The sequence below is a fragment of the Nycticebus coucang genome, chromosome 6 (genome assembly GCF_027406575.1).
Source record: "Nycticebus coucang isolate mNycCou1 chromosome 6, mNycCou1.pri, whole genome shotgun sequence".
In the NCBI taxonomy this organism is placed as follows: Eukaryota; Metazoa; Chordata; class Mammalia; order Primates; family Lorisidae; genus Nycticebus; species Nycticebus coucang.
In genome coordinates this window covers 82,374,764-82,396,206 of record NC_069785.1, presented here as the reverse complement: position 1 = coordinate 82,396,206, position 21,443 = coordinate 82,374,764, and the positions used below count along the sequence as shown (strand labels likewise).

Sequence of the window (21,443 nt, the reverse complement as noted above, 5' to 3'; positions counted from 1 at the left end):
AACCCGCCACCTCCGGCATATGGGGCCAGCACCCTACTCCTTCGAGCTACAGGCGCTGCCCTTTTTTCTGGAACTCTTAATATTCATCTGTTTTCTCACTTTCTTATTTTACTCTTTCTTATCTTTCTATTTTCTGGGAGACATCCACTTTATCTTCATCTTACAACCCTTCTATTAATTTTTTTATGTCTTACGTTAAAAATTTTAAACTTTCTTATTAACTGATTTCAAGTTGAGTATCTTTACCCATAATGTGAAAATGCTTACGACCAAAGGTGTTTTAGGTTTAGGATTTTTTTGGATTTTGGAGCGTTTGCATTATAGGTTCAGGATACCAAATCTGAAAATCCAAAATCTCTAATGCTTTGGTGAGCATTTCCTGTGAGCATCATGTTGGCACTGAGGACGTTTTGGTTTTGGAGCATTTCAGATCTTACATTTTCAGATTTGAGATGGCAGACCTATATTCCTTTTTTTAAATCCTGTTCTTCTTTCATTGGTACAGTATTTTATCTTTCTGAAGTGATCACTTAAATGGATTTTATTTTTTTCTTCTCTCTGAAATATTTTTGTTTCCTTTGGATTATTATTATTTTAAGAGACAGAGTTTCACTTTGTTGCCCTCAGTAGAGTGCTGTGGCATCACAGTTCACAGCACCCTCCAGCTCTTGGGCTTAGGCAATTTTCCTGCCTCAGCCTCCTGAGTAGCTGGCACTGCAGGCACCCGCCAAAATACCTGGTTATTTTTTGTTGCAGTTTGGCTGGTGCCAGGTTCGAACCCACCACCCTCAGTATATGGGGCTGGTGCCCTACTCACTGAGCCACAGGTACTGCCCCATGGATTGTTTTTTACAAAAGCATTCAGGGCCAGGCATGGTGGCTCATGCCTATAATCCTAGCACTCTGGGAGGCCAAGGCAAGAGGATCCTTTGAGCTCAGTAGTTCCAGACCAGTCTGAGCAAGAGTGAGACCCCATCTCTACTAAAATTAAAAATCAAAACTAGTAGGGCCTTGTGGCAGTTGCCGGTAGTCCCAACTACTCAGGAGGCTGAGGCAGGAGGATCACTTGACCCCAAAATTTGGGGTTGCTATGTGCAAGGCTGATGCCATGGTACTCTGCCCAGGGTAATAGAGTGAGGCTCTGTCCCCCAAAATAATAAAATGAGTTGGAATTAAATTTCTTTCATGTTAAAGTTTTTCTTAAAGCGTCTTGGCCATATTTTTCCTGTGAGAAGGAGACATAGATATGCCGGTGGGAGGCCTATGGACTCGGGCAGGACACGTAGGGCTGTTTTTTAGGAGATCCTAAAATGTCTCTGGGGTCATTGTTCTGAGTGAGTTAGTTTTCCTGGGGTGGGGGTGGGGGGCAACTCCTCTAGTCTTTTTGTTTTTATTAAATCCTAGCTGTGTACATTAGTATGATCATGGGGCACCATACACTTGGTTCATAGACCGTTTGACACATTTTCATCACACTAGTTAACATAGCTTTTGTGGCATTTTCTTAGTTATTTTGCTAAGACCTTTACATTCCACATTTACTAGGATTCACATATACCCTTGTAAGATGCACCGCAGGTGTAATCCCATCAATCCCCCTCCCTCCACCTCCCTCCCCCCTCCCTCCCCTCCCTTTCCCCCTTCTCCCTATTCTTAGGTTGTAACTGGGTTATAGCTTGAAACTCCTCTAGTCTTTTCCTGGGAGAGTGTAGGTGTGGCCTCAGCGTTTAGGCATCCAAATAGGGAAGAGGCAGGTGTCCTGACGTTTCACTTTTCTCTGTAAAATCCCTCTGCCTTGGGCTGTCATCTGTGTCTGGTGTTCCTAGGCCAGATCCTTTTGGTTCAGCTTTCCAGAGAGTGACCCTTGGCCTTCACTGGGCAGGGAGGTGGCAGTTTCCTGGCCACTCAGGGTTATGGAGGGCACCCTGAGTCTGGCTGGTTCTCACAGACTTTCAACCAGCCTTCTGTTTCTAGTCCTACTGGCCCCCAGGCCCCTGGGTTTCCTAGGACTCTAATTCCTGAATCTTTCCTGGTTTGCTCTGGGTGGCTTCTCCCTGCAGGTACTCCACCAAGTTTGCTACTGCTCCCCCCCACCCCTCCTGCTTTCTGGCCTCCAGAACTTTGTTGAAATCTCTCACTTGCCATAATCACTTCTCCCTTACCCTTTGCCCTTGTGGGTTTGCGCCTAGTTTATTCCTCCATGTTCACTGTAGTGGGGTTTTGGAAGGGAGCAGAGATAAATCTGCTCATTGTGCCACATTTTTCTTAAAGTTCACTCACTGTGGGGTTTAAGCAGGGATGGACCAGGTCCATTAGAGACAGAAGAGCAAGCAAGGATGCTGGCCCCCTGGTAGGAGGGGGATTACTGGAGTGGGGAGTGGGTTTGGGAGCAGAGAAAGAAGTTTAGTTTGATGGTTAAGAGCTAGACTCTGGCTCACTCATGTTGGCGAGCAAGTTGCTTTATCCTTTAAGCCTCCAAAGACAGGGGTGTCATGTACCCTACACAAGCGTTAAATGAGCAAGCTTGTGAAATGTTTAGCACAGTGCCAACCATGTGCTAAGTATTCGATACATAGTATCTATTATGTATTGAACTAATATGCTGGACTTGAACCAGGGAAGTGGTCCTCCAAAGATGGGGAGAAGAGTGTGTTTCCTCCCCCAGAGAGGGGTGGAGAATGAGAGAAAGTTTGGAAAATCAGAATCGGAGCCACCCCCTCACAGCCCCAGGGGTTGTTCCCAGCTGTCCCCTCTCAGGGTGCCACCCAGCACCCTGGCTCCAGAACAGACAGACAGATGAGTCTCTTCATTCAGCTGCTGGAATGTGTGAGGGACTTGGCACAGGGCCCGGAGTGAGGGTGGGGGACAGGGTGAGAGCCAGGGCACTGGGGCCTCCCAGAGCCTTGGCACTAGGAAGAAAGATGTGTGTCCCACAGGTGGAGCTGTGCTTGGGAGGGACAATCTCTGCCCCAGGTCATTTTATGTCTTCCCCTCTGCATCCTGGGAATCCAGGAGCAGCATGTTCCCTGGGCCCAGAAGAAGGTGGAAGGCAAGGGGTGCCCAAGTGGGCAGAGTGGTACCAGTCTCTCTCATAGCAGAGGGTGGGACAAGAAAAAGGACAGGCCCCATCTCAGCGGGCTGGGGGACAGAATGAGTGGGATTTATACAAAGTGCCAAATGTGGGGGTTGGGCGGTGGTTCTGGGGCTCAGGGGAATCTCAGAGGCAGCCATAGACCCTACCCCACTGGACCGTACACCCCCCGGCTTCCTGCAAATAGACGTTTATCGGGCTGCATAGACCCAGACAAGGCTGAATGCAAACTCTTGGTCTTGCTGTGTCCACAGACACCCATGCACGGCAGGCCCTGTGTAGGTACAGTGGCAAGGGTGACAGATGTGGTGCCTCAAGGCCCTCACCAGCTGGGGGGGAAAGACAGATGACAGTTCGGGATAACTAGCAGATAACTAACTATGGCAGATAGCTCTTGTGGGTGGGATGTGGGATCAGGGGAACGCCTCTTGGAGAAGGAGCCCTAGAGCTGCCCTCCACAGGCCTGTGGGAACGCCTGTGGAAGAAGGGTGCTGCGGTGGAGGCAGGGCCTGCCAGGACCAGGAATGTGGGTAGAGTAAAGCATCTTCAGCAGGCAGTAGAGGCCTGGAGGGAAGCTTCCAGAGCCAGTCCTAGGTTAGCCTGAAAAACTCCAAGAACCTTTCTGGGCTGAGAACTGCTTTAAGGGAAGAGGTCACAGCATTTCCTGAGCCTCAGCTAGGATGGGGGTTGTGGAGGAGAGGCCCTGGCAGCAGGGTGTCTGAGGGAAAGAGGCAGGCCCAATCGTGTGTGGGGCCCTGTGGCCTCACCACCTACAACTCCACACTCAGAACCAGGAGTGGTGAGAGAGGAAGGCACTCAGGTCTTTCCTGTAGGAGGTGGGCGACTCTGTGATCTCTGTGGGACTGCCCAGCCCCACTATAATTAGCGTGAGGAGGGGCAGAGGGGAAAGGCTGACAGGCTTGGGGACCCTGGTGTGTGTCGGCAGCATGAGAAACCTGGCAGTGGGCCAGCCACAGGAAGGAAGGGCCGGCTGCTGGCTGCCTGTGTGATTTTTCCCAAGGAGACAGTGCTATTTATATCTTTATTTTGGAATCAGCCTCTTATACTCTTCAGATGAGTAGTTGAATGCCCAGAGAGGGCGAGGGGTGGCCCAGGGCTGCAGGCATCCACAGCTGAGCAGAGAGTGAAATTTGGGTTTCCAGTGTCCCAAGCAGTACCTGGTCCTGAGTATGGCCCTGATTCTGGCCATGGGTCCTGTGGGGCCTGTTAGAGTCTTTGCCTCATGCCCCCTCCCTTCTCACACATGCAGCGTGGGCCTGATAGGTTGTCACTCCAGCTGCCTAGGAACAGGCCCTTACGCACTGGGTCCAGCCCTAAGCAAAGGGTGGTTGTGGGCTGGGGCACATCAGACATCTCATCGTGTGTCAGGGAGCCCACTGGCTGGATCTGGGTCACAGAGGGTGAGCCTCGGGCCACATCCTTGAGTCACAGTTCACTAGAGGGGAGGAGGAAACCCAGGGCTGTGCTGACCCCACCACCCCCAGCTGGGGGGTGGGGCTGGCTCCTGGGTCCAGGCCCTGGGAGCCTCAAGCTTTGGGAACACCCTGGATATTCCCTTCTTAGCTCCAGGCCTCAGCTGGCACACATCTGAACTTATATTTGGGGTGAAGTATTTGAGGTGGGCTTGTGGCTAGAGGGGAGGAGCCCTGTGCTGGGGGCAGCCCAGAGATGGACACGATGTGGTGCTGGCTTCAGATCCTGGCCATCGTTTTCCTTTCATGTGACCTGGGCCAAGTGACTCTGCTCTGGGCCCTGTGTGTGTAGAAAAAATACAAATTAGAGTCTTCTGCCCAGGACTTCGTGAGGCGCAAATGGGAGGGTACACACCAAGCCTAGCTTGTGCTCACCTGAGACACAAGGGCCACATCCCATGTCATTTGCCTACTCCCATGTTAGAGGGATCCATTTCCAGCCAGCACAGGTGGTCCGGCTAATTCCAGGAGGATCCCCTAGACTCAGAGTCTAGTCACCTGGCTTTGTTCCCTGTATCTCTGGGAGCCAGGGGCCTGTCACTGGCTAGGGGACTTTAGAGACCATACAAAACTCCCAGCCCTCCCCTCGCCTCCCAGCTTCCAGGCTAAAACCTGGAATCTAGGATTCCAGGGCCTGGCCTCCTCCCAGCCTGGCCCCACACCTGCTGCTAGCAGCACTGGCCTTGCTTCTTGACCCCGTCACCTTCTCCCAAGCCTCTCTGCACCCTGTGGTATCTCCTCTCCCTGCTAGACCCCAGGATCTGTCCCCCTACCCTCCTTATCTGTGCCTCCTCTAGCCCTGCCTGCCCCAACCATGAGTGTATGCGCATCCTGGCTTGCTGACCTGGCACTAGCTGTCCTCAGGCCTCCCAACCTAGAGAACCAGAGGGTTTGTGCTGCCCACCCCTGCCCAACCATGGGCCTCAAGTTCCAAAAGTCCTGCCTCCCTCTGTTGCTTCTGTCCACGTCCTTGCTGCCTGGGTCTCCCCCAAATCCTGACTGTCCTCCTGGCTCAATTCTCCATAGTCAGTGCTGCCTCCAGAAGGTTCCCAGACCCTCCAATTTCTTCAGGACAGCAGGGAGTCCTGGGTGGGCTGGTCAGTGTGCCAGGGCACTCGTGCTCCTAAGTGTCGCCATAGTGGGGCCTGCCCGGGACCCAGCAAGGATAGCAGGATGGTCCCTGGTCCCAGAGGCAGTAGTTGTTCCTGAGTGCACAGGGCGGGGCCGTGGCAGAAGCAGACATAGGCCAGGCCCTTCACCTCCACACTCCCTGCTCTGTGCCGTTGTCTGAGCAGCGTTGTCTCACACCACCCTACCAGCTGGAGTTTGTGATGGATGCAAACTGTGCCTGCTCAGGTCTGCCCTGCCCCTGTTGCTGCCAGGGATCATTGGCTAGAGGAAGGCAGGGGTAGGCAGGGGGTGGCAGGCAGGGGCCAGCCCCACGGTAGGGTAGGGGTCGGCACAATGGCCCGTGGGCTTTCTCCCAGGGCAGGATGGCCCTAGGCCTCTGCCCGGGTGGAGCTGTCAGAAGCTCTCTGTCAAATCAGCTGTGACGTGATGGTCTCCAGACCCTTGTCTGGCCTGGCTCTAAGGTCTAGGCTGGGGCCAGGAGCTGCAGGGACTCAGAGCGAGGCCATGTGAGGGCCTGATGGTCTAGGAGGCCATCTGAGAGAAGAGCCCTTTGGCTGTATTTCAAGGAGAGAGGCTTCATCAGTGGGGCTAGAGAAGGGTACGTAAATATCCTGTGTCCAGCCTGGCACTGGGCTTGGGGGCAGCATAGAGGGGGCAAGAATGCCTGGAAGTCCCCAACAAGTTCAGGGCTCTGCCATTTTCACCTCACCTGCTCTCCTGGGCACCGAGGCCTCTTGTAGCTTTCACAGACTGTCCCCTCACCATGTTCTCCCATCTGACCTCTCTAGCCGTGGGTGGGGCCTGTGCCTGGACGACCCTCCTGCCAAGGACGTCATTGACTTCCCTGCAGTACCACCTGGTGTCCTCTATGATGTGAGCCACCAGTGCCGCCTTCAGTACGGGGCCTACTCTGCCTTCTGTGATGACACGGACGTGAGTGAGCACATCTGGCATGGGGGGTGTTGGGGACCCAAAGGACAGGAGCCTCCGATCATAGCCCTCACTGGCCTACACATACCAGCCTGGGAGGAGCCCTGTCTGGCTTGAGCTTAGTCCCCCTGTATGACAACTCAAGACACAAAGTGGCCTGCAGGAGAGGCCCAGGATGAGTGGCCACAGATCCAGATCTGAATTCTGGATCAATCCTTTGCCAACTGTGGGACTTGGGGGAAGTCCCTTAACCCTGCTGGTGCTGGCCTGCAGAGGGAAGGACAAGCTGTGCTGTGGGTCCTGAGACCGCCTGAAGGGGTCTTCTAATGGGGTCTCTCTAGAGGAGTGGGCAGTGCTACTCTGAGCTGCAAACCTGCTCTTCGGGTTTGCTTCAGTCCCAGCCCAGGGACCCCACAACCCACATGGTCTAGAAAGGAAGTGGGTGGGAGGTGGGAGTAGACAGAAAATGAGTGGGGGATGGTGGCGCCCGGAGCTCAGTGGTTAGGATGCCAGCCACATACACCGAGGCTGGTGGGTTCAAATCCAACCCAGGCCAGCTAAGCAATGATAATAACTGCAACAAAAAAATAGCCAGGCATTGTGGTGGGTGCCTGTAGTCCCAGCTACTTGGGGGGCTGAGGCAAGAGAATCACCTTAAGTCCAAGAGTTTGAGGTTGCTGTGAGCTGTGACGGCACAGCACTCTACTGAGGGCGATATAGTGAGACTCTGTCTCAAAAAAAAGGAAAGTAAGTGGAGGCTTTTGGGGGTGCTCATGTCCACAGCAGACCCCTACCATGTGCAGGGGTGCTCAGAGGACTCTCTTGGGGACAGGGAGAGGACAGGGCGGGTGATGGTACTGGGGAGGGGGTGAGAGTGTACCCTCCTCCTCACAGAATGTCTGCCACACACTCTGGTGCTCAGTGGGGACCACCTGTCACTCCAAGCTGGATGCAGCCGTGGATGGCACCAGGTGCGGGGAGAGCAAGGTAGGGGATGTCCCCAACCCCAGCTGCGGGGATGTCTGTACCTCAGGTCAACCTTACCCTGCGATCTTGCTTGTGCTCTCAGCAGACCCCAGCTCTTTATGGCCCAGCTCCCCATCTGCAAAAGAGGCATTGCGGGCAGGGCTTGATTCCATGACTCTGAGAAGTCTTCAGCTCAGAGTCAGGATGTGGACCTTATTTTATTCCTTGCTCAGCTCCACCGTGTGGCCTGGGGCACGGGTGATTGTGAGGAGGCCTCTCTCACGCCTTTGATCCTTCTCCTCTGTGCCTTTTGGGGCCTTCCCTCACACTTCGTTCTCACTAGGGTCACTGGTGATCCAGGTGACTGACAGGCTTGGGAGTGAGGGTGCTCTACCTCTATCTGTCCCGGTAGTGGTGTCTCAATGGGGAATGTGTACCTGTGGGCTCCCGGCCCGAGGCTGTGGACGGTGGCTGGTCTGGCTGGAGTGCCTGGTCCGTCTGCTCGCGGAGCTGTGGCGTGGGTGTGCAGAGCGCTGAGCGGCAGTGCACAGAGCCTGCGTGAGTGCTGGGCCCTGGGGCACCCAGGGTGTGGGATCGAGGGACTCAAGCAAGAGTCAGCCAGTTGTGTGGAGCTTGCTATGTCCCAGCCAGCAGCTCTTAGGAGTGTCCCTATAATGGCCAAGCCTGGAGTGTCTAGGCCACATTTGGTCACTTCCAGGGAGTGTTTCGGAGGCTGACAGGGTCTCCCTTGCAGGTCTGCGACCACTGAAGTCTAGAGAAAGGGGGGACTCATCCAGAGGTCACTCAACAAAGCAGCAGCTGGAGGGACAGGAGAGGGCAGTGGTTAGGAGCATAGCCCCTGGATGGATCAGGGCTCAAATCCTTTCTTCACCCCTTGGGCAAGGGCCTTCTGCATCCCTTCTCTGGGCCTCAGTTTCCCTGTCTGTTTAATGGAGCAGATGAAGTCATTGTCAGGTATAAATGCAGTTGACAAAGCAAAGGTGTCTAGCCCTGCACCTAGGCCACAGGCAACACACAGCTGGGGCTGCTTAGTGGCATCAGAGTTGCCACCATGGGTCCAGGATGAGATTGGATAGCACTGATAGGTGGCTGTGTGGCCTGAGGTAAGTGACTTCATTTCTCTGGGCCTCAGTTTCCCCATCTGAAAGGTTTGCTATGAAGATGCAGTGAGTGGCCAGCAGTGTCATGTGTCAGAGGGCTGCCAGCCCCTTTGGCTGAGCTCCTCTTCACTAGGCTGCTTTGGGCAGGCTCATGGTTCAGAACCAGCCCACCTGGGGCCTGGTGCTTGGCAAAGACAGTGGTTTTCCCGTCCCTGCCTGCTGGCCTCCAGGTGTGGACCTGGGTTGGGCCAGCTGCCTGGCCTAGGGGGACAGAGAGCTCAGGTACCATGCTGTGGCAGACCTCTTGGCTGGCTGGGGGACTCCTTTTGACCCAGCTGGAGTGCTGCCACCAGCAGTGAGTGTGAGGACTCCAGGGGTCTTCGGGACACTGGATCTTCTGGCTGGAGACACAGAGAAGCCCCCTCAGCCGGTGCCGGTCATGTCCACTGCTTGTCTCAGGTCTCAGCAGCCCTCTGCCCAGGCAGTCCCAGCTGCGTTTTATAGATGAGGAAACAGGCCCAGAGGGTGGCTGAATGCTTGCCCATGGTCACACAGCAGGTGGGGGGCAGAGGGTGGGCAGCATGAGCAAGGACTGAGCAGGGACAGGCAGCAGAGGCCTCTGGGTGTGAGGGATGCAGAAGGGAGCTGCTCACTCCTGGTCTGGCCACGTGGGAGGCACCCACTATGCACTCACTGGGCCCCCACCTGGTTCCCCCCAAGTACAGGCCCAAGTACAAGGGCAAATACTGTGTGGGTGAGCGGAAACGCTTCCGCCTCTGCAACCTGCAAGCCTGCCCCCCTGGCCGCCCATCCTTCCACCACATCCAGTGCAGCCAGTTTGACGCCATGCTCTTCAAGGGCCAGCTGCACACATGGGTGCCTGTGGTCAGTGACGGTGAGTCCTGCTGCCCACAGGGAAACTGAGGTTCAGAGGGCTGGTGTAGGCGGGAGGCCCAGTTGCCTGGCCCTGGGCTATTCCCACTGTTTGCCGGGTCTTTAGCCTTGTAGAGAGCCACTAGCCCAGCCAGACTGCAGCCCGGCTCGGGAGACTCTGGCTGAGGTGCGTCATGGAAGGTCTTCAGGTGGCTCCACAACTCCTGCCCTGGATGTCCCTCATGGCTCCTCACTTGGCCCACAGTGAACCCCTGCGAGCTACACTGCTGGCCCTTGAACGAGTACTTTGCTGAGAAGCTGAGGGATGCCGTGGTTGATGGCACACCCTGCTACCAGGGCCAGGCCAGTCGGGACCTCTGCATCAATGGCATCTGCAAGGTGCGCCTGGGTGGGAAGAGGGCTCCCAGCACCACTGCCCCAGGTCTGCTTGTTCTCCTCTGGTCCCTTCTGGTCCCCCTCTGGCTACCCTCCCCAGGCTGTACCACTGGGCTTTCCAGCCAACCCTATCCTCACCGCGACATCTAAGGCAAAGCTGGCATTGGAGACCCGCCCAGTCGGGCCTCACACCCTTGCCCCCCGCTTCTGCCTCTGCAACGTTGCCTTCCCACCTCACCCCCGCAATTGCCTCCAGCTTTTCCCTGTAAGCCTGTGCTGGCACAGCCCCACCAGGACACCAGGAAATAGGCAGAGACTCAACCTTTTGCTGGGCTGGCTGACCCTGGGCAGCAGTTTTTTGGGGGACAGAAAGGGGTGAAGTGAGGTGGTCCAGGTGACAGGCAGGGCCCTGAGCCACAGAGAAGTGCTCAGCATTTGGTAACAATTCCTATTCTTATTTTTAGTGACAGTGGTGGCCACTGCTCCTTGCTCACATCCCCAGCCACCTACCTGCCCCTTTCTTGCTCTCTAAGCCACAGGGGTGTGAGGCCTCTGCTCAGAGGAGCACCAGCTCCTGAGTCTCACATCCAGTGCTTTGGACATTGAATCCTGTTTCTGCTCAGGAGCCAATGGTGTGCCCACTCCCCACCCACCCACAGCCTCCTGTAAAAATTTCCCCATTTCTTGTCTCATGTTGCTCATGACACGCTTTTTTTTTTTATTGTTGGGGATTCATCAAGGGTACAATAAGCCAGGTTACACTGATTGCATTTGTTAGGCAAAGTCCCTCTTGCAATCATGTCTTGCCCCCAGAAGGTGTGGCACACACCAAGGCCCTGCCCCCCTCCCTCCTTCCCTCTCTCTGCTTTTCCTCCCCCACCATAACCTTAATTGTCATTAATTGTCCTCATATCAAAATTGAGTACATAAGATTCATGCTTCTCCATTCTTGTGATGCTTTACTAAGAATAATGTTTTCCACTTCCATGCAGGTTAATATGAAGGATGTAAAGTCTCCATTTTTTTTAATGGCTGAATAGTATTCCATGGTATACATATACCACAGCTTGTTAATCCATTCCTGGGTTGGTGGGCATTTAGGCTGTTTCCACATTTTGGCAATTGTAAATTGAGCTTCAATAAATAGTCTAGTACAAGTGTCATGACACGCTTTTAAAGGACGGATTGATCTTGTGTCACATCTGAGGAAACTGAGGGTCAGAGGGCACAGCTGTGGCATGGCAGGGCCCAGGCCAGGGTGAGGGTTCCCGATGCTTGCTCCACCCAGTTAAGAGAAGGTAGAGGTTCCCCTTGCCCCTGGCAGGCCCCTGAGGGTGGGGCAGAGGGCTGCAGTCCAGCACAAGGGCCTCCCTCCCTGTGTGTTGCAGAATGTGGGCTGTGACTTTGAGATTGACTCGGGCGCCATGGAGGACCGCTGTGGTTTGTGACATGGCAACGGCTCTACCTGTCACACCGTGAGCAGGACCTTTGAGGAGGCTGAGGGCCTAGGTATGAGGGGGACCACTGCAGGGGAGGGGTGTTCTCTTAACTGGGTGGCCCTTCCCTGCCTCTCCCAAGCCCCAACCTCTGGCCCTGTGGTCCCCACTAGGGCTAGAGATGGCAAAGGGAAGCCTCCTTGCATGGTCTGGATTCTTATAGGAGTCAGGGGTTCCCTGGCCCAGGTGCAGAGACTTGTTCTCATGGGGTGTCCTGCTGTCTTAAGGGCCCCAGGCAGAGCCAGCCAGGCTTGTGTGTCCCTGACCCCTTGCCCCCAGGGGGTTGTTGTCTTCTTGTGACTCTTCAGAAACCCTCCAGCTCTACTCCCTGGGCTCAGGGCCTGTTTTGCAGACATTGCCCCAGACTGTGTGCTGGGTGATGGGGACACAATGGTGAAGACTTTGCAGCCTGGCAGCATGATAGCCCATTAGTGTGACAAAGGCAGTGGAGGGAGGCCCAGAGGGCTGTGAGAGCGCTGAGTCAGGGAAGACTTCCTATATGAGGTGGAGGTTGAGCTGAATCATAAAGGACTCAGATGAGGTCGGGAGGGGCATTCCAACCTAGGAAAGAGCTTGTGCCAAAGCCTGGAGATCAGAAAACATGTGCCCTGTCTGGGTGCTGCAAGGCAGACCTTGACTGCCAAGCCAACAAACGTAGATTTCATCCTGGAGATACAGTGCAGTGTGGAGGCTGCGTCATATCCCAGCAGGATGTCTCTGTGCCTGTTTGCTCATCTGTAAAATGGGGCTAACAGGATACCTGTACTGTGGGTTATTACACATAAGCTAACACACATAAAGAGCTTAGTGTGGTATCAGATGCCCAAGGGGCATTCCACGAAGGGACAAAAGCAGCAGTGCAGGGATGCAGAGTATGTCCTGAGGCCCAGAACCTTTATTAAGGTTCTACTGGCCCAGAGTTTGGAGATGAACCAGCCTTATGACCATAAGACTAGTTTAGGTCCCCAGGAGAGGGGTATGGGCCATGGAGGCAGGATTTGGGGACTTTTGTGAGCTTTTGGTGACCTAAGATAGATTTGAGCATCTATGTTTTAGGGGAGCTCAAATAGTGGAATCAGTGGCATCAGCAGGTGGCAGGTGGAGAGAGAGGCAAAGGAGGGGGGAGGCACCCAACCCTCTGGCCTTGCCACAACCTGTGCATTACCCTTGGCCACAGGGTATGTGGACATAGGGCTGATCCCAGCTGGCGCGCGTGAGATCCGCATCGAGGAGGTAGCTGAGGCTGCCAATTTCCTAGCGCTGCGGAGTGAGGACCCAGATAAGTACTTCCTCAATGGTGGCTGGACTATCCAGTGGAATGGGGACTACCAGGTGGCAGGGACCACCTTCACATACGCACGCATGGGCAACTGGGAGAACCTCACGTCCCCGGGACCCACCAATGAACCTGTCTGGATCCAGGTACTTGCTCCTGAGGCCCAAGTGGAGGGAGCAGAGGTGCAGTCCCTAGACCCAGCCCCTTGGGGCAGGGTGTGACCCTGGAGGGGTGAGCCCTGGGGCAGCCCTACTGCTGGAACCTCTGACCTGGCTTCCTCATCTCTAAGCAGCCCTGTGTGTAGCCCCAGTTGCCAGGGTTGTCTGGGATCAGGTGCCTTAGGGTGCTCAGCCTAGGTGGCAGGACTGGGAGGGCCGATGGTGAGGCTGCCCAGCACTCATGGGGTCCCTGCCTTCCGCCCCAGCTGTTGTTCCAGGAGAGCAACCCCGGGGTGCACTATGAGTACACCGTCCACAGGGAAGTCCATGGCCATGGCGAGGCCACACCGCCAGAGTTCTCCTGGTACTACGGGCCCTGGACCAAGTGCACGGTCACTTGTGGCACAGGTGAGAAGAGGGGCAGGCATAGCTGCTGCCAGCAAGGGCTTTGTCTTCGGGCAGGGACGCTGCTTATCTGTCAGGCCATCATGGGTTTGGAACTTTGCTTCCCTGAGCCTCAGTTCCCCATCTGTAAAATGGGGCTAGCGATGGTCCCAGCTCATAGGTCCACAGGGAGGGTAGATAGGAAGAGGTACAGTGTGGGCATGTGGTGAGGGCTCAGCTGCTGGTGTCCTCCCCCTCTGCGCTCCCCACTCACTGGTGACTGGTCTCATGCCTGTACTTCTGCTCCACATCGGACACTTGACCCATCCCCCCAAGCCATAGTTGAGGCTGTCCCTGCCCTCCGGAGGCCTAGAACCTGAGGCACCTCCCGTTGCCCCGGGGAGGCTTGCAGGGAGCAAGAGGAAGAACAGTGGCAAGGCTGTCCCCACCCAACTACAGATTCACCCCCGTGACCCTCCCACACTGACTTAGTCCTTGACCATTTGAGAAAAGTATACCAACGGTCCTACTCCCTCCCCATAGTGCCCTCAGTCTCCCCAGACCCTTGGTCTTCCCCCATCTGACAATATTCCCTCATGACCCCAGTCTCCCACTGCCCCTGATCTCTTCCCCTGACACACACAGGTCGCTGTGTACCTGTGTCTCCTGCTCTGTCCTTGGGTCTCCGCTCATTCCTGCTCTCTCCCCCTCTTTGTGGTCTTCCTCTCTGTCTTTAAATTTACAAAGGTCAAAACCAACAACTACCTTTGATGCACCAGAAGTTAGAGGGCTTCTCTTTCAGCAAATTGATAGCTTTGAATGTAGACCAATTAGGAATGTGTTTAGAGGTAAGTTCTAAAACCTGCCCAGTGCTGGAGCAGATGAGGGCTGTTTGTCTCAGGAAGTGCATGCCAGCGTGTTCAGTCCACACTGGCGGGACTGGTGGTGCCTTTAGGGACCTAACCCTCACACTCAGCTCATCATCCTTCCCTGCTGCTGGGCTGTCCTCCCCCTGCCTCTTGTGATGCTCCAGACAGGAGCAAGAAGAAGAGAAGGGGTCCCCGGAAAGGGACTCAGGCCTTTCTCTCCCGCGCTCGGACTGTGTCCCAGACCCTGTAGTTGCAAAGGAGCTGCAGTGGGGCATGTCATCAGTAGGCCCCCTTACTGCCCAGGGCAAAGTCAGAGTCCTCCTGCTGGTGAGGAAGGAGGGGCGTGGATATGGGGCTGGGAGCTCAGGGAGCCCTCCCTGAGCAGGAGGAAGGAGGGACGTGGATGTGGGGCTGGGAGCTCAGGGAGGGCTCCCTGAGCAGGGGGCAGAGTGAAGACAGATCCTGCTAGTGGTGGTCCTGCCACTGGGCTTCAATGGGCAATATGGAAGTGATTATCCCAGGTGAAGGGTCTGCAAAGACCTAGGGCGGGCCCTGGAAAAGGCTGTGAAGGCCAGGAACAGTCACAAAACTGGGGGGCTGCAGGGCTTCAGGGCTGCAGAGGCATGGCCAGCTGGGTGTTGAGGTTTTTCTCCAGACTTTTTCTGAGTGCATCGGGAGGGGTGTAGACAATAGAGCGGCCTTGATGCCATGGGTGGGTTTGCATGCTCCTGTAACCTGAGCTTGTAGGATGTGCCAGGCATAGGCTGAGCCTGCACGGGCATGATCACACCACAGTTTTGAGGCAGGTGTTATTGTTGCTCCCATTTCACAGATGAGTAATACTAAGGTTCAGAGAGGCCATGCTTACTGCCCAAGGCCTCTCAGCTAGGAAGAGGTGGGGCTGGGCACCCACCCCATTAAACCTTCACACCCTGCCACCTGCCAGGAGTGGGTTAGGGGTGAGCCCTGGGAGGGAAGTAAGGAGGAGGAAGGGCCCTGCTTTCATCCTGGCATATGCAGTGAGGCCCTTTCTGGGAGGGTTCTGGGCAGAGGGTGTCTTTGGATGCAGTGCAGCTTGGACAGTGGGTGCCCAGGTCCCAGCTCTGCACGCCTATGTCTCCCAGGTGTGCAGAGGCAGAGTGTGTATTGCACAGAGCGGCAGGTGGGGCCCGTGGATGAGGAGTACTGTGACCCCCTGGGCCGGCCAGATGACCACCAGCGGAAGTGCAGTGAGGAACCCTGCCCTGCCAGGTGACACCCCCAAGCACAGGCCCCACCAGGCCCCTGACTCCCAGGCATCCTGAGCTTGCCATGGGCACCTGTGGCAGCCAGGCTTCTGGCCTCTTCTCCAGGCTAAACCCCCAGGGCTGGCTGCCCCCTGCCCCATCTAGGACCTGGAATGCCCCTGTATAGCCAGCACCAGACTGGATACCTCTGGTCACTACTCTTTGGATCCCTGGATGTGGACATTGGTCTCAGGTCTTGCCCACCTCCCCTGGGGTAAGGGTAGTAGAATGGAGGAGGCTGCGTGCCATTTCACCAGGCTTCGGGGGCAGGCCATTGACCTGGGCTTGGGGCTCTGAAGAGCCATACGCCAGACCGAGTCCAGGCTCTGCCTACACCCTGAGTACCTGTGGTCCTGGCCTGGCCCTTGCTGTGGGCCTATCAGTGTCACCTGTCTGATGTCACCTGTGTGCCCCTTGCCAGGTGGTGGGCAGGTGAGTGGCAGCTATGCTCCAGCTCCTGTGGGCCTAGGGGCCTCTCCCACCGGACTGTGCTCTGTATCCGCAGTGTGGGGCTGGATGAACAGAGCGCCCTGGAGCCACTGGCCTGTGAACACCTTTCCTGGCCCCCCGCCAAAACCCCTTGCAACCGCCATGTGCCCTGTCCAGCCACCTGGGCCATAGGGAACTGGTCTCAGGTGAGTGCTAGGGTGGGAGGGTCCAGCACCTGGCTCTGACCTGGTCTTGGGCTACAGGCAGGCAGACAGCTTTTGTGCCGTCATTACTGCCTGGTTCCTTAGGACCCAGCCCCTGACCCTGAAGCCTCCAGGATCAGGAAGCTCTAGGCAAGTCATGGCCACAAGCCATGGTCTTGAGCTGGGAAGGGCCAGAGAGAGCTGGCTGAAGCCTCTGCCACGGGGCAGTGGACAGACTACCTTGCCTTGACCTAGTGTCCCCTAGCAGGCCCCTGCTGGCCTAAGCCCCTCACCCTGGCCTCCTTTGCAGTGCTCAGTGACATGTGGGGTGGGCACTCAGCGCCAAAGTGTCGTCTGCACCAATGACACCGGCATCCCCTGTGATGAGGCTCAGCAGCCAGCAAGCGAAGCCACCTGCCCTCAGCCTCCGGACATGCTGGGCTCTGAAGGCTCAGGCAGCGGCTCTTCCAGCCATGAGCTCTTCAATGAGGTCAACTTCATCCCACGCCACCTGGCCCCACGCCCTGTGCCTCCCTCATCCCCTGAGCCAGCCAGCATGGGCAATGCCATCGAGGAGGACGACCTGGACCTGCCAGGGCCTGTGTTTGTCGATTACTTCTACTATGACTACAATTTCATTAACTTCCATGAGGATCTGTCCTATGATCCCTTCGAGGAGCCCCATATAGTCCCAGTGGGAACAGGGCATAGGACAGCAGGGCCCCTTGTGGGCACCCCCATGCCTTCTACAGAGCCTCCTGTGGCTGGGGAGGAAGGAGTGCTGGGATCTCAGTCCCCTAGCCCTTGGCCCAGGCAAGCCAGCCCCACTCTGCCCCCACCCTTGGAGCAGACCCCTGAGATCCCCTTGGCCAATTTCTTGCCTGAGGAAGGCACCCCTATGGGGGCCCCGGGCCTTGGGCTCCCCAGCTTGCCCTGGCCTCCTGCTTCAGTCCTTGGTATGCCTACACCTGCTGCCCCTGGGGGCCAAGATGAGCTCCTACTAGAGGAGGACAGCCAGAGCCAGCTGCCCCCTCCATGGCAGGACAGGACCAATGAGGTTTCCAAGGATGATGAGGAACCTGTGGGCCATAGAGTACCCCTTCTGCCCCCGAGACCCAGCCCCATGCTGCCCCCTTTGCCTACCATTGGACCCACGCCCTCCTCTCCTAGACCTGATGTGCCAGAGCTGTGGACAGGGGGCACTGTGGCCTGGAAGCCAGCTCTGGAGGGTGTTCCGGGGCCTGTGGACAGTGAGCTGTGGCCCACTGTGGCTCTTCACCTCCTTCCTTCCACAGCTGGTCTACCAGAGATTAAGAGTGGGGACAGCCCCCTGGGGCTGGGGACTCCCACTTCTTCACCCTCAGGACTGGGCTTATGGGACCTACAGACTCTGGCAACACCGGGGACCTTCCTTGGGACAACCCTGACTGGCACAGGGCACATGCCCTGGTTGACTGCCCTGAGCCCAGGACCTTTGGGCTAGGCTGAGTCCCCCAGCCCTGAGGCAACCCTGAGCTCTGGGCTACTGTCCACACTAGATCAGAACAGTATCACTGACAGCAGCAGAGCCCCTGAGGCCCAGCCCCTGGACCCCAGCCTGGCCGAGGAGGGGTCTCCCATGGACCTGCTAGCTGCCAGGAATGCCAGCTGGCAAGTAGGAAACTGGAGCCAGGCAAGTGGCATAGGTCAGGAGGGCTGTGTGTTTGTGCTAGACTTCCAACACCTCCTCATCTGAAAATGAGCAGAGCAAGACACAGGCCCTGGCCATTCTGTCTCCTGGGGGGCAGGGAACTGGCCGCCCGTGGTGGGTGGAGGCCCGGTGAGGTGGGAAGAACACTGTCCAGCTCACTATTCTGCCCTCCAGAGGCCCCTGGGGCCAATCTGCCCATCAGGCCTCAGTTACCCTTCTGAGTAGTGGGGAGGGGCGATACAGGGGCTTTTGGGAAGGTAGTGGCAGGCACACATGAGGGTCAGCCAGGGAGTCCCCAGATTGTCTCTGTGGGAAAACTCAGCCCCTTCTGTTTGGAGCTGGGTGGGGCAGGCTGAGGCCACCAGGGCTGGTTGTGCCTCTGGGTTACCCAGCAGTTTGGTGTCTGGGACTACAACCCAGACTTCCTTGCCTACCACATGTGGGGAGCAATCAGGATAGCTGGTGCTACAGGGTCCCTAGGGACACTTAGTTGCTGGGAGGATTTTGTTTTTTATTCTCACGGTGTCCTTGGGAGGTGGGTGGAAGAGTCCAATTCACAGATAAGGAACAAAGGCCCTAGAAAAGGGCCCTGGCTTGGCTGGTGAGGAAGGCCTGGAGGGGACGTGGCCCTCACAGCCTTTGCACCCTGCAGTGCTCTACCACCTGCGGCCTGGGCGCTGCCTGGAGGCCTGTGCGCTGTAGCTCAGGCCGGGAGGAGGACTGCATTCCCGCTGGCCGGCCCCAGCCTGCCCGCCGTTGCCACCTGCGGCCCTGTGCCTCCTGGCACCCAGGCAACTGGAGTAAGGTGCGTGTGTGAGGACGGAGCTAGGCGGGCAGCCCTGGGCAGGGTGGAGCCCTACGTCCCTGTGACCTGTGTTCTCCGTGGCAGGGGACGACTTTGCACCAGATCGTATTTGATTCCTAATCTCTTGGGAACTGTTTCATCTTTGTTTGGCCTGGTGTGTTTCTCTGCATTTTTTGGCCTCCTCTAGACTTCTTTCACCAGCTGTCCTTCGCTTGTCTTTTCCTTTTGTCCTATCCCACCTGTTGCCTGAGCCAGCCTCTCCCTGGGGCTTTTCAGGGATTCGCCTGGGTGGGGGAGTGGGATTGGCTGTGGTGTGTGTGGCATGCACACAGGGTGTGTCACATGTGTCCCTTGGTCTACAGTGCTCCCGCAGCTGTGGTGGAGGATCCTCAGTGCGGGATGTACAGTGTGTGGACACACGGGACCTCCGGCCACTGCGGCCCTTCCACTGCCAGCCAGGGCCTGCCAAGCCACCTGCCCACCGGTGCTGTCGGGCCCAGCCCTGCCTCAGCTGGTACATCTCTTCCTGAGGCAGGAATGGTGAACTGGCAAAGGGTCTTCAGGTGGGCAGGACCTTCCTGCCAGGCCTGTTTATTGCTGAGCGGATCAAGAATCACAGGTCTGGCCCTGACCCAGGCCCAAGAGTGACCCTGGGCAGGTTGCTTGGCCTTGCCAGGCCACTATTTTCTCATCTGTAGAATGGGATGGGAGGGTTGCAAGGATTAATAAAGTAACACAGTGAAGTAAAGACTTGGCAAAACACTGGCAGATTAAACTTACTTTTAAGGCTTTTTAAAAATATCAGACCCTAGTTGAAAAGAATAAAAACTTTCTACCACCTCCCCTGTGTCCCTTGGGCACAAGGGGTCCCACCCAAGTCTCTGCCCACGGTGCATCCAGGTTCCATCTAGGGCCCCTGCCCAGACTCATCAGGCATGTCCTGTGTGAGGAGCTTGAAGCCTCGTGACCCTGAGGGCTGCCCTTGTCACTATGTCTACCCCTCTGCAGGAGCAGACTGTGCAGTAAAGGGGGTGGCAGTGACCAGTGGGCCCTGGGAGCAGGACTGGGCCTTCCATGGAGGCAGAGAGCTGGGGCTGGGAGGCCAGTCAGGAACAGGGCTCAAGGACAGCTTCTTAGAGGAGTGGCACTGCCCCTGAGAATGCCTGATTCCCCATGGTGGGGGACATGTGGGACACTCACTCCTTTGCCCACTCTGTGCAGTTCTCAGCCCTCTGTGGTGGTGGCATCCAGCGGCACCTGGTCAAGTGTGTCAACACCCAGACAGGGCTGCCTGAGGAAGACAGTGACCAGTGTGGCCATGAGGTCTGGCCTGAGAGCTCCCGGCCATGTGGCACCGAGGACTGTGAGCTGGTTGAGCCTCCACGTGAGTGCCCCCTCCCAAGGTTATGGTGGGTTGGGAAGGACACGGGGAAGTGGAGAGACACCATCACCCCAATGGCACTTGCTGGCCCATGTTGCAATATAAGGCATAGGACACCATGCAGAAGCTGGGGCTGTGCCAGGAGTCAGCAGAGGGAAATGCAGCTACCTGGGTGTCCTGCAGGCAGCTGTCTTTAGCCTTTTGGGAGCATAAGGACAGGCCTTGGCCCCTGGTGGTTGTGTGACCTTGTGTAAGCTTTCTTTCCCTCTGGGTCTTAGTGTCCCCATAGTGAAACTAGAGATGGCCCCAAGGCTGTGTGAGGGCTGGGCCTGGCTAAGACCCCATCCCCAGCTCTGACCTGTCCATTCCTGGCCAGAGGAGGATGGTTGGAGGTGAACAGTGGAGCTGCAGGAAGGGGCCCCTCCCAGGGTCTTGCTAGCTCCCAGCTGCCGGTGGCTTCCGGGCCAGCTGGGACCTCCTGGCAGAAAGGCCTGAGCTGGAGGTGTCTCTGGACACCCCCTATACACACACACTTCGTCTGGCCCAGCCACCCCAGCAGTGCTGTTTGCAGGAAACTGCATGGCCCTGGATCACACCTGGGCTGGCCTTGGGTCACACAACTGCTGTGGCCTTGGGCTCCGTTTCCTTTTGCGCCCTCATTGCCTCCTGTAACCCCCATCACTGCAGAATCAAGGTCTGTCTATGTAGAACCCAGTATTGCATGGGTACCCCCCGCACAGTCACCACTGTCCCCCATCGCACTATTGGCATCTTCCAGTCTAGGGTACCCAGAGGCTCAGCACTGTGTTTGTGAAGAGCCTGTCTCTAGGGGCTATCCGTCCCCTGCCCACCTGCCTGCCCATCCCGTGGCCCTTGCAAGTGTTCTCTCCTGCAGCACTGGCTCAGGCCCAGAGTGGCCACTGCTGCACCTTGTACCCCTGCCTCCCATCCCGTTACCTCAAGGCCTGGTGGAAATGCCCCCACCGTGCCTTAGTGCTGGGCCTACTGTTCTTGCCTTCAAGGCTAGGACTTAGGTAGTTATAGAAGGTGGTTGACACAGGCGGTGAGGCTCAGCACAGGAACTGAGGGCCCCCAGGCCTAGAACAAAGGACGGGCCTGGCCAAGAGGTCCTGGGCTGGGCTACAGGGAGGGCATGTAAGGAGTTTGGGCAGCACTATGAACTGTCCACGGTGACAGGATTTCTGCCACTGGTGAATGGTGGAGGGGCATCCGGAGAGGGGTCTTGGACCCTGAGGCCCTAGAATTCCCAGAGTGTTTAGATGGTCTGTGGCAGGACATGCGCAAAGCCTGGAAACTCCAGGATGTATGGTCACCATGGCAGGGCAGCTGACACAGCATCTGTCTGCCCTGGGAGATGGGATTATCAACAGGAGGGAGCTGAGGCCTAAGAGGTGAAGTTGCTTGTCCCAGGTGACCCGTGCCACTGGGAGGCAGGTTTGTAGCT

At 56.6% G+C, this 21,443-nt stretch overlaps 1 protein-coding gene across 1 annotated transcript in view; it reads left to right on the top strand.

The window, feature by feature from the left end:
* Window positions 1-21,443, top strand: part of LOC128588735 (A disintegrin and metalloproteinase with thrombospondin motifs 7-like) — an 82,377-nt gene that overhangs the window by 59,954 nt on the left and 980 nt on the right. Inside the window, 14 exon segments of the mRNA XM_053595567.1 lie at window positions 6,504-6,648; window positions 7,540-7,632; window positions 8,024-8,169; window positions 9,458-9,627; window positions 9,871-10,004; window positions 11,390-11,510; window positions 12,675-12,919; window positions 13,198-13,339; window positions 15,309-15,435; window positions 15,892-16,105; window positions 16,413-17,774; window positions 18,445-18,597; window positions 18,960-19,091; window positions 19,819-19,981. Coding sequence (XP_053451542.1) covers window positions 6,504-6,648; window positions 7,540-7,632; window positions 8,024-8,169; window positions 9,458-9,627; window positions 9,871-10,004; window positions 11,390-11,510; window positions 12,675-12,919; window positions 13,198-13,339; window positions 15,309-15,435; window positions 15,892-16,105; window positions 16,413-17,774; window positions 18,445-18,597; window positions 18,960-19,091; window positions 19,819-19,981 — 3,347 coding nt within the window.